The 16,486-nt window shown below is 39.8% G+C and overlaps 1 protein-coding gene across 6 annotated transcripts in view; it reads left to right on the top strand.

Moving 5' to 3' along the window:
* The first annotated feature begins 2,032 nt into the window (after positions 1-2,032).
* Tmem245 (transmembrane protein 245) overlaps positions 2,033-16,486 on the top strand; it is an 83,804-nt gene continuing 69,350 nt past the window's right edge. For 3 of the 6 annotated variants that reach the window (XM_078047918.1, XM_005329728.5, XM_078047917.1), the window contains exons 1-3: positions 2,035-2,676; positions 10,137-10,254; positions 11,750-11,851. In XM_078047918.1, coding sequence (XP_077904044.1) covers positions 2,095-2,676; positions 10,137-10,254; positions 11,750-11,851 — 802 coding nt within the window. In that variant the 5' untranslated portion in view covers positions 2,035-2,094. Of the gene's footprint in view, positions 2,677-10,136; positions 10,255-11,749; positions 11,852-16,486 lie in introns of all 6 variants that reach the window. The other 3 variants (XM_078047921.1, XM_078047922.1, XM_078047919.1) reach the window with 2 other exon arrangements.

The following is a 16,486-nucleotide window of genomic DNA, read 5'->3' as shown; positions in this document are numbered from 1 at the left end:
GGGCACAAGAGACTTGGGTTATGGTTTGGGTGACAAAAGTGTACTGATTTGGCAGTTAGGGAGAAGGAATTCTTCAACTCTGAATGGAATCTGGCTCTGTAGATTAGAGTTTGGGAACAGTGATACAGAACACTGCAATCTAGAATGGGCACTGAACTCGGCGAGCTCCATTGGGCAGCAGGGCGACACAAAAGGTTAGTGGTGATTCCTGTCTCTGATCCCATATGAGGCATTTCTTGTGGGACCCCTTAGAAGTGACTCAGGAATTTTTGGGAGGGAGGTTGAAACCTTCTTATATAAATAGGATCTTTAGTCAGTGAAATTGGGGACTGAAAGCTAATGTGACCATAATTTATGATTATGATCTCAGAAGCTAAGCAGCAAAGCAAAATGCAAGAGCAACTGAAGGAAGCATTAATTGAGTCAAACTCCAAAGGCCACCAGAAAAACTGTGACCTGAAAGTGGTAAATGAGATACTAAGGAATTTCTTTATTTTTCACTTCATTTACCAAATCCCTTTGTCTCCAAGACTTAGCAAGTTTATTCGTCTGAAAACTGTTTACTTTAGAAGAGAGACAAAACTTCTGTTAAAGTTAATATAAAGGTGTGTTGAAAACAGGAAAGGAATAACTTGCAGGGTTTGAGCATTCACATATTGATTGTTCAGTAAAGGCTTTCCGTTGCTAAACTCTAAAGATAAAAGCACTATTTTTAGTGTATTTTTGTAGATAGAAGGTTTGGATTCCAGCGCTTTTCCAACAGAGCAGAAGCACCCTGCACTGCCCAGAGCTTCCTCTTGTCCACAACATCCCTGAGGCAAGAGCTTCTATTATTATCATTCCCACATGACAGAAGAGACATTGAGGTTGGAGTATTAATACCCCGACACCCAAAAAGAAACAGTGGCAGTTTAAGACTCTGATGGAGGGCACTTTGAAGTTTGGATTGCTCCCAGACTGATGAGACCGGAAACACCAAAGGGACAAAGGATAAATGCACTTCCAGACCTTGTCTCATGGCCACACAGCAGCCCGTAGAAGGCTTGATGTGTGCCATCTTCAACCAGTGTCAGTTTTGCTTCTAAGGTCAGTGTGCCTTGTACATGTTCTCCTGAACAGCTGCAGTAATTTGTTTTTAGCATTGGGCAAAATGCTTGAGTTGAGTATACCTATGGCCAATTAACATGCCCACCCCTGCAAACAACCAATAAAAAGAGCTCCCTTTTGTTCAAGGAGCCAATCTTACATCTCCTTTTAGGGGCTGTCTCCCTTCCTAAATGGAAACCCCAATAAGAGGCTTGATGGCATATTGGCTTGATGGGCTTGATTTCATTTCCATTCTCATGAAGTTAAAAGATTCTAGTGTTTGGTAGCACGGACACGAGCACACGTGGTTGTCAACAAGGATTGCATATTACAGTGCTTTGAGGAGCTTTAAAAACTGCCACAGTATTCCGTGGTCAGACCAACTAGCATGGAAGATAAGGGTTACAGATGCGGGAGCCAGAGTTTGAATGCCGCCTCTGCTGCTTGGTAGCGGCGACATTAGCCAGGTGCTTGACTGTCCCCTCGTTTTTCTATTTGTAGAATGAGTATAACATCTTCTTTTTTTTAGGGTTATTTTAAGGATAAAAAGAGTTAGTAGTAGTGAGGCACTTAGAACAGGGTCTGCCACACGATAATCGCTATGTAAGATCTCGTCGAATACATTAGAGTAAAAACGGCGTTTATTAAATCAGTAAAGCAGTCTGGGCAGCGGTCTTGTGCAAGTACTCCCCGCAGGTTTTCTGTCTCTGTACATAATAGCTCCTTTTCTGGGACCCTGCCTCCTCAGTTGACATCAACTGAAGAGGGAAGAGAGCTTCTTATTTTTTTCCCTGGGATTTGGGAAACTCATTCTCGGGATCTGCGACGACCCACGCGCGCGGGGCGGAGCGCTCGCGGGGTGCCCTGGGACTCGTAGTTTCCCAGGAGCGCGCCAATGGCCCAGCCGGAACTACAACTCCCATAAGGCCGCGCGGCGCCACCCCCGTCCCCTCCCCCGCTGCCCGCCTGCTCTCGGCTCAGCCTCTCCGCCGGGGGGACAGCGGCGAGATGGCCGACCGCGGCTGCCCTGCCGAGGCGACCGGCTCGCGGAGCTCCCCGCGTCCGGACCACCGGGCCCCACGCGCGGCCGGGCCGGGCGGCGGTGGAGTTGGCGAGACCCCGCGCACCGCGGCGCTGGCGCTGCGCTTCGACAAGCCCATCAAGCAGGCCTTCTACAACACCGGGGCCGTGTTGTTCGTCTGCCTGTGCTGCGGCGCCGCCGTGCTGGTCTACTTCATCCTCGAGGCCTTCCTGCGGCCGCTGCTGTGGGCCGTGCTGTGCGGCACCTTCCTGCACCCCTTCAAGAGCTCGCTGACGCGCCTGGGCCGCCACTGGCTGCAGCGGCTGCACCGCGCGCACACCCCCATCGTGCTGGCCGCGCTGCTGCTGCCGCTCTGCTTCGCCGACTACGGCGTGGAGGCCCTGGGCGAGCAGGCGCTGCGCCGCCGCCGCCTGCTGCTGCTGCTGGGCGCGGGCGGCCCGCTGCTCTATGGCCTCTACTGCCTTGGCAGCTACCTGGGCGTGCAGGTGCTGCTGGCCCACGCGGGCGCGCTCATCTGCCAGGGGCTGGACTACTTCAGCAGCCTGTGGGTGAGTGAGCGAGTGGCGGGCCGGGCCCCCTAGGCGGCTTGCCCCTCCGCGCACCCTGGCGTGTTGGGGCGCTACCGTGCAGTTCCGACTTGTTGGGAAAGGGCGACCAAAGGTCCTCACCTGTGCTGCAGTGAGGGTCGGCACCTCCTGCCTACCTACACCTGGAAACTTGGCTTACTATCTTCCAATTTGAGGCGGGTGCGATTTGCAACATCCCAGGGCAACAAGTGCCCTGGCTGAGAAGGCCTGTTGCACTTTGCGGGCAGAGGCCCCAGAGAGGGAGTGATTAGTTTTACTCCGGGTTGGAGAGGGAGGGCTGCCTTGGCCACTCTTTAGTTATGTAGATCTGGGTGCCAGAGCAGGATGGGATCCTAGAGTTCAGTTTGCTATCCTACGGATAGGAGAGGTGACTTACTACCAGGCCAGGACGAGTTAAGGACAAAGAAAAGACTGGCTAATTCAGCTTCCGCAAGTCCTAAACAAAACTTTCTTCACAGTCAGGTATTGCCTCTCAATTCAGGTCTTTAATAGAGAGTGTGTGCGAGGCCCTGGGTGCTGAGCGCCCACACTCTACTTCTGGGGAACTACTTTTGTTGTGTGGTGATCAAGGCACACATCCCTTCCTGCCTGGATTATAGCGTCCTGCTGGGTGAAGGAGGTAGATTTGTGATGCTGGGATCTTCACGAGTTTACTCTGACAAAACCAGGGAGCCTTAGAATTGGAATTTCAAAGATAACCTTTTAACACACTTTCCAGCTCGGTCTTTTGTGGGCCGGTTTATCCACATACTTACTGGGAACTATTGAAAACAAGTGGATAGTTGAGCTTAAGAATGTTAAGAATGTTGATCAGAACTACAGGGGCTGGGGGTATAGCTCAGTGGTAAAGTGTGCTTACATGTTGGAGGCTCCTGGGTTCTGTCCCCAGCCCCCCAAGGAACAACAAAAGCGCCCCCCACCAACCCATTTAAATAATTTGGTTCACTCTTGTCGAAATAAAGTTTAGTGTTACTTAACCTAATTAAGTTGTGAAATAATTCCCCTTATCTGGTTTTGAATTGCCTGAGGTAATTGGTAGGGTGGTTAATCCCAGAACTCCCGTCTTCTCATGCTTATGGATACCATCTCTCAGTTCCACTTTTCAGTTCAGATTTAAAGTTGGTCAAATATGATGTTAGGACCTTTGTGAGGAATTTAAAAAAATGCTAAGATGCAAGCTGTGTCTTCAAGGTGCATATATAGTCTTATGTGAGATTTATCTCTCTTTTTTTTGTTGTGGATTGAACCCAGGGCTTCATGCATATTAAATGTGTGTTCTACTTTGGTCCCCCCTTATGTGAGCCTATTCTAATGGAGACAATTATCTGCATATCAGACATTTATCTGATATGCAGATAAATGTTCATTACCCACCAGTTATGAGCCACAGGCTCAGAAGTCACAATTTTTTTTTTTTTTAAATGCTGGGAAGTGAGCCCAGGGCCTTGAGCATGCTACTGCTCTACCACTGAGCTACACAACCCACTCTGTGGTTCATTTTTACAGAGCACAGTGCTCTTACCTTGTATCATGGTTTACTTAAGTGGAATGAATGCCTCATAGAAGGCAGGCTACTGTGTGCCCATAAGAAGAACGACATGCGTGTTATCCTCAAGAAATTAATATTGTCAAAATCAGACACATTTACAGATTCTGCTAACATTTCTGACTGTTGATACTGCCCGAGTAGCATAGTCAAACTGTAGGAAATTAGGAACAGAAAGATCTGTCATGTATGACTAGTAAGTATTTTCATCTGGAGCAAAATGAGTTTGTAGGTTAGGCGGACAGTTAGGGGAAAGAGAAGCAACTCTGCCAGTCCCTCTTCAGATGCTCAACTCAGTGGAAAGAGTTGAGGAAGTGGGTACCTGGGAAGAAGTATCTGCAGTTCAGTGTGTGTAGCTTTGAATATCTTTATACTGAAAATAAACCCTCATGTTTCCTTTTTCTTGTGTGGGTTGTAGATGGTGAGTGGCAAGGAAGGGCCAGATAGATTACTGGGGGTTGGAGGGAAAAGGCTCAAACTTAATTTTTTTTTTTTTTTGTGGTGGTGGTTGTGGTGGCAATGAAGATTGAACCAGGGCCTTTGTATGCTAAGCATGTGCTCAGCCACTGAGCTACATAAGTCAGCTGTTGGTCCACAGTGATGGGAGCAAAGGAGAAGGGGCTTAAAAACCGGAAACTTATAAATGAGCTAGAAGTGAGTAGGGAGTGGTAAAAGCTCTACATTTGAGAATAGGGACTCTGCATTACCTGAATTTGAGAGAAGCAGGCTTAGAGTTTTGCTGAAGTAGTGCTTAGGGCTGGGTAGTTGAGTTGGGGTAAAGTATACTTGGAAAACAGAGTCCTTAGCCCTCTGTGGAAAGTGCTGATTAAGGCCTGACCTGCAGCAAAATGGCTGTGTGATCGCCAGGGGCCCTCTTTGTAATTCTCATTGTCCACAGCAGTTTTGTTTTTTGAGCCTAAGCAGGGTTGCCTGGTACAGAACAGCAGTCTTTATGCTTTCTAGACATCTTGTAAATGTGAGCCTGCTGCCGAAAAGAGGGATAGGTAAGAGAGGTAGAGAGAAAAATTACATTTGGGTAATCCACATTTTGGTGAACTGACATTTCATACATTTAATATCCAAGGGTTGAACATTTACCATGTGCCAGGCACTGGATTAGGTTTTTTCATGAATGTAATTTTGTTCTCAGTCCTGTGAAATGGGAGGAAGGAATTTCATATCTGAGAAAACTAATTTAGAGGTTGATCTGTGCATGCTATCAGTTAGTGGCCTTCATTGGACCTACCAGCAAGTGAAGTCTTGCTGTCACCAAAACTCTAGTAACCTTCAGTAAGGATTTTAAAATGTTGTTCCCATTGGCTTATGTTTAAAAAAAGTTTTTAGTTTGATTTTTAAAAATGTCAATTGACTTTAGTTATCAGGAAAAATAGGATTGGACTAACCACAACTGTTCTCCCAAAGATCCCTGGATTCTAGTTACCTAGAAACCTTAGTCATTCTTTCTCTGTTGTGTCCCTTTATCTATGCAGTTTTTGCAGGTCCTCTCCAGTTTTCCTTTGTAGTGTCCTGAGTGCCTGTGCTTTTCTTTGTCACAGTTTATCTTTGTAATTCCTCTTTTTTTAAAAAAAATATTTATTTTTTAGTTGTAGTTGCACACAATACCTCTATTTGTATGTGGTCTGAGGATCCAACCCAGGGCCTTGCACATGCTAGGAGAGTGCTCTACCATTGAGCCACAACTCCAGCCCCCTTTGTAGTTCCTCTTGATGTCACTTTGGATCACTTCAACTCTTGTCTCCAGTTTCCTCCTAACCCTCCATTATGCTTATAGGTAAAAGACTAATTAATTCATTATGTTATGAGTAATTCCTTTCAATAAATAAAATAAAAATCTTAAATTAGAATATTGTCCTGACACTGATTTCATAATGCTTAAAAAAAAATTGGGCTGGGGATATACTGTATTTTATTGCATAATCCTCGCAGATTTTATGCCAAGCTTTTTGGCAAAAAGTGGGGTATGACCTTTATTTGAAGTTTTTCTTTAAAAAATTTTTGTTGGTATTATTTAAAAATAATTTATTACTAAACACTCTTTGCTGCAAATTAGGATGCATGGAATATTTATAAATATATGTGGTAAATTATGTGGTAAATATGGTAGCTCAGTGGTAGAGCACTTGTTTAGGATGTGCAAGGCCCTGGGTTCTCAGCACATATTCCCCCAGCCCCCCGCCCCCCCCAGAGTTTTCGTTGCACCAAGCAGACATGTGATTCAGCTTGACCTCTCCTCATGTTGTGGAGTTGTGCATGATAAATCTGAAAAACTGATGACCTCTCTTGCTTCACATTTTTTGTTACTGTTGTTTGTTTTTGGTACTGGGATTGAATCCAGGGGCACTTAACCATTGGGTTACTTCCTCAGCCCATTTTTTTGCAAGTTGCTTTAGGACGTCATTAAATTGCTGAGGTTGGCTTTGTTCCCATCTCTCCCCCTTAGTTCAAACTTAATAGAAAATTTGAAGACTGAGCTGGACCCAGTGGCGCATGCCTGTAATCCCAGCAGTTTGAGAGACGGAGACATAAGGATCACAATTTTGAGGCCAACTTCAGCAACTTTGGCTTTAAGCAGTTTAGCTAGCCCCTATCTCAAAAAGAGTGGTAGAATTCCTCTGAGTTTAATCCCCGGTCCCATTTATAGTTTTGCAATAGTAATAGATTTCTTTTCTTCATAGTTTCTGTTCCTATTGTTTTCATCTTAATTAAAAAACAACAATAACAACAAAGCAAACAACAACAACAACAAAAAAATCAGGAGATGGACTTGCCTTGTGATCTGAGACAGACAAGACCCTATTCTTGGCCACTCAGTCCTGGTTGTGTAAAGTGACCATGGGCTTGGCTGGTATCTTAAGTTTCTGCTGTTGGGTTTGCTCCATTCTACTTCTAAACACTGCTTAAGTTTGTTCCTGGTTACCTGGTAGCAGTGAAGAAGTTTCCAGAGCTTAGTTCTTTCAGTTAAAGACCTTAATTATAAAAAATTCTTGACTCTTAAGTTTCCATATGACAAAAAGAATTCACAAATTAGAATTAAGCTATTTTAAAGGAGAATGAAATACTTGAAGCAATTGCTGATTCTGGCTCTATTAGGGCTTGGGTACCATAATTTGAGACTTGTTTTCTTCTCTCTGAAAAAGACTTAGGAAATGTTCTGCAAAAATACACTACTGAAGCAAGCCAGGTTTTTCCAGTTGATGTCCAGATGACAATAAATAGCATGAAGGCATAGTCTAAAAGGAATCTCTACTTAATGTTTTATGAACTTAATATGTTGTTTAGCCAGGATCATGTGGTTTATCATTACAAATGAAAGGAAAATGTAATTGTTGATTAGTTTACTTTACTTGCAGTGCTAAGTAAATTTTGTTAACTTTTATGCAGCTTAGGTAGTATCTGCACATTAGAAAATGACTATGGACTATGTACTTTGAAAAGGAGACATGGTTGGTATTTGAAGAAAATAAATTTGGGAACGTGTTCCCTCTTATCTCATTGCTTCATCAGTTTATGTGTAGGTGAGAATTCACACATGAACAGATTTGCTTGCAGGCTAAATATATCTAAAGTTGACTTGTTGACCTCTGGCTTCTGTGTTAGTGAAGGTTTAAGAATAAAAAACTTCATAGGGGCCTGAGACTAGGAACTATATGGAGACTGGGAAGGTTTCTCATGCTAGGCTTGGCCTGACATGTACAGAGGTACTGGGTAGACCCTAGTACTGCAAGAATAATGAAAAAGAATTGTGTATCAAATGTGAAAATATACTCATTTTCACTGTTATTTAAAGAAAATATTTAATAATTTAAAAACTTGACTCTTATAAAATGTGCTCATGATATAAAAAACGATTTAAGTAGCCTAGAAGTTTATTTGTAAATGATCCCTTTTCTTTGCCACTGTCCCCAGTATAGATGTTGCTATTGTTGGCTGATGTACAGTCTTTAAAAAAATTTTTTTAAATGGATTTCATACATGTATTTCTGCACTTTCTTCATTTATCCTTGTATTGTAGACTTCTTCCTCTTTGGTGCCTATATAGACTTATTTCTTTTTAATACTGCTGTAGTAGATGTGCCTGCCCCCCCATGGCTTTTAGAAAGTGTTTCTGACAGATTATCTTAGTTCTGAGTTTGTATAAGAATATTCTTTTTTTTTTTAATGAAATTTTTATTATTTTATTTTTTTAGAGAGAGTGAGAGAGGAGAGAGGGAGAGAGAGAGAGAGAATTTTTAATATTTATTATTTTTAGTTCTCGGCGGACACAACATTTTGTTGGTATGTGGTGCTGAGGATGGAACCCGGGCCGCACGCATGCCAGGCGAGCGCGCTACCGCTTGAGCCACATCCCCAGCCCTGTATAAGAATATTCTGATAAACATTTTAAATAATTGTAGAATCAGTGTTTAAAGTCTGCTGAGGGCAGACTTTCCTACCTTGTCATCCCCAAATTATGGCCAGCAATTGTTCAAATGTAGCTTATTCTATTTTCAGAGTACTATCATTTGTTAGAAAACTTTATTTTCATATTGAGCTGAAATTTGTTGCTTCCTAATTTCCATTTATTATTTCTGCTTCAGAACCCCAGAAAATTAAGTTTTAGACCTCTTCCATGTGACATTTTTCCAGCTATTTGAAGACACTATCAACCTTGATATTCTATTTTCTTTTCTAAGCTGCTTTTCTTTCCCAGCTATATGTGTATCACATATGCTATAATTTTCATTTTCTTTCTCAGCCTGATTTTATTGTTCATGCAGTTTGATAGTGCAGAATTCATCGAGACAGTCACTTTCCCTGATACTAATATGGTCCTTAATAAATAGTCAGAAGCTACGAACCATTTTAAGACTTAAAGATTGTTTTTATTGATAGATATGACCACAGTAATGTAGGAGATGGGTTCTTTTTCCTTGTAATAATGCTTAATTTATTTTTTTACTTAATTATTTTAAGTAAAATATTTTTTATTTATTTATTTTTTATACTTAATTATTTTAAGTAAAATAATTTTTATTTATTTATTTTTTACTTAACTATTTCAGTAAAGTCCTTTAATTTCCTTGTAATATTTTTTTCTTTATGTTCTGAATTATATCTTTTTTGTTTTAATTTTTTTTTTCCAGGTTCATGTCAAACTTAAATTTTTCATTCTTGGACGGAGTTCTTGGTGTTCAAAGAGTGTGTATTTCTTCCATCTTTTATAAATGCTCTATGAAATACAAGTTCTGTAGGCTACACTGGTGTACCGTGATGCTTCTTCAGCTTTAGAGAGAGAGGGTGGTTCTTCTGTTTTCAAGTCTTGCCATTTCTTTCACTAGTAATGTTTTCATGTGCATTACTTCAGCTTTATCTCAGAGGGTCACACCTCAGCTAACTGCCTAATTTCTTTTACAGTGACATCTGTTTGATGACCTTTAAAAAAAAAAAAATCAGCACGGACTGAAATAGAATCTTTTTAGATATCTTTTTTCTCCTTTTCATTTTTTTCCCTAAACATTAATCGATGTTAAACAGAAATTCCACAAGATTTGGGTTACAATTTAAATCCATGGTTTATTTATTGAATATTTCACTTTAAGTATTTTTATACATAAAATGGGTTTTGAACTTTAATGTCTTAAGTTTAAACAATATAGTTTTTGTTTTGAATATTTAAATATTGCTACATGAAATTTCAAATGCCTGTTTATCTCAAAATAATTTATCTAAACAGGGGAGGAGGACCTAGGCATGAATCTTCTCTGCTGTGTGCAGAGCACTGTTGGGATACTGATGCTTACAAATGTTATATAATTGTTTGCTCTTTTTCATGTGTATGTATTTTACAGCTTTGTCTATATTTCATTTATTTAAGATCTGGACGTTGGTAGTTGGCTATGTGTTGACTGTTTCATTCAAGTGGAATACAAGCACTGAACGCTACTTGAGAGCAATTTCAATTCCTGTCTGGATTATATTGCTTTTTCATTTAGGTGGGTCCCTTCTTTTTGGAAAAAAAAAAGTCTGAGTTAAGTTCGGTAGAGACTGACTATGAATGAAAATGGATTCTTTTAAGTGCTGTGTTGCATTTAAAATTCTTTTTAATTTTTAGAAAATGTTATGCTTTAGTTTTTTATTAATCTTGAATGAAAATGATATTCTTTTAAAATATCTTTTAATTATTTCAGTAAAGTCCTTTAAAAGTAAATATATCTTAAAAAGTAGAACATCCATGACTATCATTCGTGGCATCTTGTTGACCGTCCTGCTTGGCATATGGATACGCATTCAAGGACTGGGAGAGGCCCCTGTATATCACGCAGTTAAAAGGACTGAAGATAAGAGGGGAGAGCTGAGCCAGTGGGGCTGGGAGGAGGTGGAGAAAGAGATATAAAATGTGAAGGCCGGTTTCTAATAGTGGAAGGCTTTCTGTCCTGTGAAAGAGTGGTTTAAGCAGATCTCTGTAGTCATGGGTAGCTTCAGAGAAAGTCCTTGTTCCCCATAGAGACTGTCAGGTGTCCCAGCTGCTCTGAGTAATGAGTTCCCTGTTGTGTGAAACCCCCCACTGTCATCTGGGGGGCTGCTAGGATGTGGTTGAGTGATTTTTTTTTTTTTTTTTTCAGCATGATGCATATGGTTGGGACTTTTTATTTCCAAGTCTGAGTTGATGGGAATAATAAGTTCTAATTTAAAAAACAAAATTCAGTGGTTTCTAAACAGAAAATAAATTTATTTAATTTTTTTTGGTTTTTAGACTATCATCTTCTAAATTAAGTTTTAGAGCTATTGTTATAAGCAACAACAAAAAACAAGTCAATTGAAAATGTCTCTGCTTAGAGTCAGATGCTGCACAAAGCAGCCTTCTTTCTCTAGCTTTGTTGAGTTGGAGTACTTCAGTTTATCTGTAAGATCGATGGTCTTACAGACTCCTTTTGACCTTGGGGAAGGGAGAGGAGGGAGGCATGCCAGTATGTCCATGTGGCTCTGATGGACTCAGGCAGGTGGAAGTGGTTAGAGACATTGACCTAACCCATAGCAACCTGTTAACACTTTACTACTGAGGAGCATACGTTGAAGCTTTTGCCGTGTCCTTTTGGGCCATTAGGTTCTCTCCTGAAAGAGAGGTTCACACCCCGTGGGTATTTTCAGAGAATCTAGTCAGGTTCCATGACTTCAGGGTCTGTTCCTGAGTCTGCTCATTTTGGGGTCAGGTGGGTGGTTGAGTTTGAGTTGATCTTTAGAATGGACTAGATTCCTTAGGCAGTACAAGCCCATTAAGGGCAGGCTGGCACGGCCCTGAGCGGAGCCTTTGAGAGCAGGGAATGGCGGTGTTCTGTTTATGGCCTTTAAAAAGCTTTTTTTCCCTGTGAAATAATTTTGTAGTTAGCATATTTACTAAATTATTTTGTCAGTCAACAAAACTGTTTCTTTATGAACATGTACTAGGTTTTGATTTAACTAAAAATGTTAATTCTTAATGATTTTCAGCATCCCTGGCTGGCTCATGGAGAATTCCAGTGTTCCTGGTTATTGTTTTCCTGATGTCTGTGGGCACCCTGTACGAAAAACAGAATGGAAGGGAGTCTGCTGGTAAGAAATAGTGCATTCTGTGAATATTGTTCTTAGAAGAATTTTGGAGAATAACTTTTATTAAAAAAATGCTATGATGAAGTAGTTTTAAATCTACTTAAAAAAACCTGTAGTGGTTTCTAAACAGAAAATAAATTTATTTAAATTTTATTTGGTTTTTAGACTATCATCTTCTTTTTGTACACCCTTTCTCCAGTACTGGGGATTAAACCCAGGGAAGCTTTTACCACAGAGCTATATCCCCAGCCCTTTTTATTTTTTTATTTTGAGACAGGATCTTGATAAGTAGCTGAGGATGGCTTCAGATTTGTGATCCTCCTGAGACTACAGGTCTGCCAGCCACACCCAGCTCTTCTTTTTGTATTTTTTATTGAGATATAATTCGTATAATATACAATATACTGTCAACCATTTAATGACATTGAGGATATTTACAAAATTATTGGGCAACCCTTAGCTCTCCTAATTCCAAGACATTTTTGTCATCCCAAAAGGAAACCCCTACACATACATTAGGACTTCATTTCTTTTTATAGTTGGATAATATTCCATCATATGGATATACCATATATTGTTTATCCATTCATGAGTTGCTGGATGTTTGGGTTGTTTCCATCTTTTTTTCTGTTCTGAATGGTGCTGCTATGTTTGAATAGTCATTTTCAACTTTTTAATTTTTTTATTTTTTGAGGTAATGGGGGATTGAACTCAGGGACATTTGACCACTGAGTCACTCCTCAGCTCTATTTTGTATTTAGAGACTGGGTCTCACTGATTTGTTTAGCGCCTTGCTTTTGCTGAGGCTGGCTTTGAACTTGAGATCCTCCTGCTTCAGCATCCAGAACCACTGGTATTATAGGCATGCACCACTGCACCTGGCTCATTTTCAACTTTTTAAAATTCCTTTTTAAAAATTTTTAATTTTAATTTTATTTTTTTAACAAATACATAAAAATTGTGTGTATAAACTAGGTATCATGCAGTGTTTTGATACATGTATGCCCTTTTCAGTTCTTTATTAAGGTATATATGTAAGAGTGAAATTACCAGGTTATATGTAGTTCCATGTTTAACTTTTCCAAGAATTGCCAAGCTATTTTCCATAGCAGCTGCACCATTTTGTATCCCACCAGCAAACATGAGCGTTCCAGTTTCTCTATATCCTTGTTATTTTCCATTTTTTATAATGGCTAGTATAGTGGATATGAAGTGGTATCTTGTGGTGTGGATTTCTGATAGCTAATGATGGTGAGCAATTTTTCATGTGCTTGTTCTTTATTTGCTTATCTTTTTGGAGAAATGTCTATTTAGATTCTTTGCCCTTAAGGTTGTTTAACTTTTTGCGGTTGGATTTCAGGAGTTCTTTATATGGTCTGGATACTTCCTAGATATATGATATGAAAGTATTTTCTTCCATTTTGGGGTTGTTTTATCCTCTTGATAGTCTCTATTGATGTGCAGACATTTTAATTTTTGATATCTAATTTTTCCATTTTTCCTATTGTTGCCTGTGCTTTGCCCTCCAAGGTCATGAATATTTACCCCTAAGTTTTCTAATAAGAATTTTATGTTTTTATCTTATATGTAGGCCATTGATGCATTTCAAATTAATTTTTTGTTGTTGTTGGGGTTTTGGGGATTTAACCCAGAGCCTCTTGCATGCTGGGCAAATGCTCTGCAACTGAGCAATACCTTCATCCTTTTTAAAATATTTCCCAGGCTGGCTGCAAATTTGTAGTCTTCCTGCTTTAGCCTCCCAAATACCTGGTGTATCTGTACCTGTCTGTAATCCACATTTTATACTTATGTCATAACATCTTTCTCTGTCAGTGAATATGCTTCTACAGCATTGTTTTTAGCATCTTCATTTTATTTTAATCACATTTTATTTTAAACACACTGGTGTGTTTGTACAGCTTCCTTATAAAGGTGTTTTAAAAAATTAAATTGCTTTGTTTTATTTGGTAAATGAATAATGCCTGATAATTATAAGATAGCTTGTATCCATAAATGTATGTTTCAAACCCTTATCTGAAACAAAGAAACCTTAATTACATATTTTGACAGTGGAAAATAGGGAATATTTTATTTTCTATTTTGCCATTTTTTTAAGTTTTCTATTTTCAGCCTGTATTCCTGTTCAGAATCTGTTAGATTCTGTGATTATATATCAGACCAATGGAAATAAATTTCCTGTCTGGGCATCTCGTGTAGAAAGCTTGGTAGTTTTGCTTGTTCCTCAGGTTAGTTTTATCTTTCTTCCTTTCCCCTAGTTGTGGGTCATTCAGACAGCTCTACTTGCTCTTTACCTCTCACCTGGGGTGGCTTTCTCTTTTGATTGCTTTTGCCCAGGGCTGATTGAGTAGGGTCAGCTCTTTGTAGGTTCTGTACCTTTGGATTCAACCAACTGATTATCATAAATATCTGGGAAAAAAATGACATCTGTATTTAACATTAACAGATTTTTTTCTTGTTATTATTGCCAAGAAAATACAGAATAACAGCTATTTACATAGCATTTATATTCTACCAGTATTATAAGGAATTCAAAGATGATTTAATGTGTATCAGAGGATTTGTATATATATATGGAAATCATGTAAGGAATTTGAGCATCCTCACAGTTTACTTTTATGGAGGTTCTGCAACTCATCCCTTCTGATATCAAGGGACAGCTGTACCTTAATCCAAGAATATGCAGGATTAAATGCAGGATTAAAACAAGGGTTTCAGCTGTTTTTTTTTTTTTTTTAATAGAGTATAAATTCTAGTCATCTGGTAATGATAGCCTAAAGAACTGTGAGAACAAGAATTCTAAAACCATGGGGAAAAAGAAGACCAGGTCAGTTATTATTGTCAGCCACAAACCTGGAATGGTGGTGTGTTGGCATGCAGGTTAGATTTATGGTATTTGTGTTCTTGACTATGACAATGAAGGAAATTACATCGTTGCAGAGTAGATGTTGAGAGCAGATTTGGAAATGTTGGTTTTTCTTGTTTTGTTTTACTCTCATTCTACCCACCCCCTTTTTAAAAATATTTTTTAGTTGTCAATGGATCTTTTATTTATTTATATGTAGTGCTGAGGATTGAACCCAGGGCTTCACACATGCCAGGCAAATGCTCTACCACTGAGCCACAACTCTAGCCTGCTTCTTGATCTGGAATTCTTTCATGGTCTTCTGGTCTTAATGCTCATCATAAAATAAATCTATAAAATATTTTTTTTTCTGAATTTCTAAATATTTTTCCTCATGCTCTTAGAACCTTGTTTCTTTATGAATCAGAACTTAAGTCTCTCTTGTCCATAGTGGGGCTGCTGTTTCCTTCCCTTGTGTGGATACAGTTAGGTACAGGATTGCTTCCTGGTCTGGCCTGGCCTTGCTCTTGTGCGCCAGTCTCCTGTGTGGATATCCTTCTTTATGTTTTCTGAGCTTTGAATCTTTTGCTGCTGTAGAAGCTTTTGTAGTCTGTGGTTCACTAGATTCACAAAATTAGTTCTCTCGATTTCATTAAAATTCAAAGCATGAGTTTGTTTAGTTCCTAGATCCAGAAAATTCTTACCGTCATTGCTGAGTTAGTTTCAGTAGTTTCTCAGTGGCTTTCTCTTGGACCTGGGGAGCTTTTTCATTGTATTTCCTGGAAATCCAAGGTAAAATGTAGGGAAAATGTTTCAGTGACTATTATGGGCTGAGAATTCTGTTTTTAAGTGTGCTCTTTGTAAATCCACCAACCAACTAACCTACCAGCCAAAACCCCCAAACCAACCAAACAAAAAATAAGCAAATAAACTTTGTAAAACTTTGTAAAATTTGTTCATGGAGACATTTAATTTCAAAGGTTAACCGATGTGCCCACAGTCACAGAGATGAAGCTAAGATTTAAAACCAGTGTTCTTGATCCTAAGCCCAGTGTTCTTTCCCTTTCCCTGGTTCTTTCAGTAAATGACAGTTTTTAGTAAAAAAAATTAACAGCTACTGATCCTTCTTGCACTAGTTGTAGTTGTCAACTCCTTCATTCTTCATGTTGGCCCTGTTGGTGTACCGTAGCCATAGGACTTAGCTTCTCTGCCTCCTGGATTCCACAAATCTCAATCAGAAACTTGGTTTCTTAGTCCATTTTGTATTGCTATAACAGAATAGCACAGGCTGGTATCCTGAACAGGAATTTATTGCTCCAAGTTCTGGAGGCTGGGAAGTCTGATACCAAGGTGCTAGCATCTGTTGAGGGTCTGCTTGTTGAGGCCCCACATGGCAACTCAATACTGTTGGTCTCTATCCTATAGTACCTCTTGATACTGTTACATGGTGTTTAAATTTCAGCATGAGTTTTGGAAGGAACAAACCATAGCACCTGTGTCCTCTTGGCCTGTGAGAGAAGAGAAACTTTAACATTATTCCTATCTCACCAATGAGGTTCTGTTGCCTCTTCAAACATGCCATCTTAGCAAGTGGGTGAGATTGGTATTATAGTTATTTTACAGACGAAGAAACAGACTCAGTGAGCCATTTGCTCTGAGAGATTTCTTGGAAAGTAAGGGAAATAAGCATCAGGTGTATCTTTAGTAGCCTGGGTACCCATCCTGAGAGTACTGAACACAGCTGTCTCCTGCTCTTCCTGACATTGGTAATTGTG

Source organism: Ictidomys tridecemlineatus, chromosome 4 (genome assembly GCF_052094955.1).
Source record: "Ictidomys tridecemlineatus isolate mIctTri1 chromosome 4, mIctTri1.hap1, whole genome shotgun sequence".
Classification (NCBI taxonomy): Eukaryota; Metazoa; Chordata; class Mammalia; order Rodentia; family Sciuridae; genus Ictidomys; species Ictidomys tridecemlineatus.
Note: the sequence above shows the minus strand (reverse complement) of the source record. Positions and strands in the feature narration are given on the sequence as shown.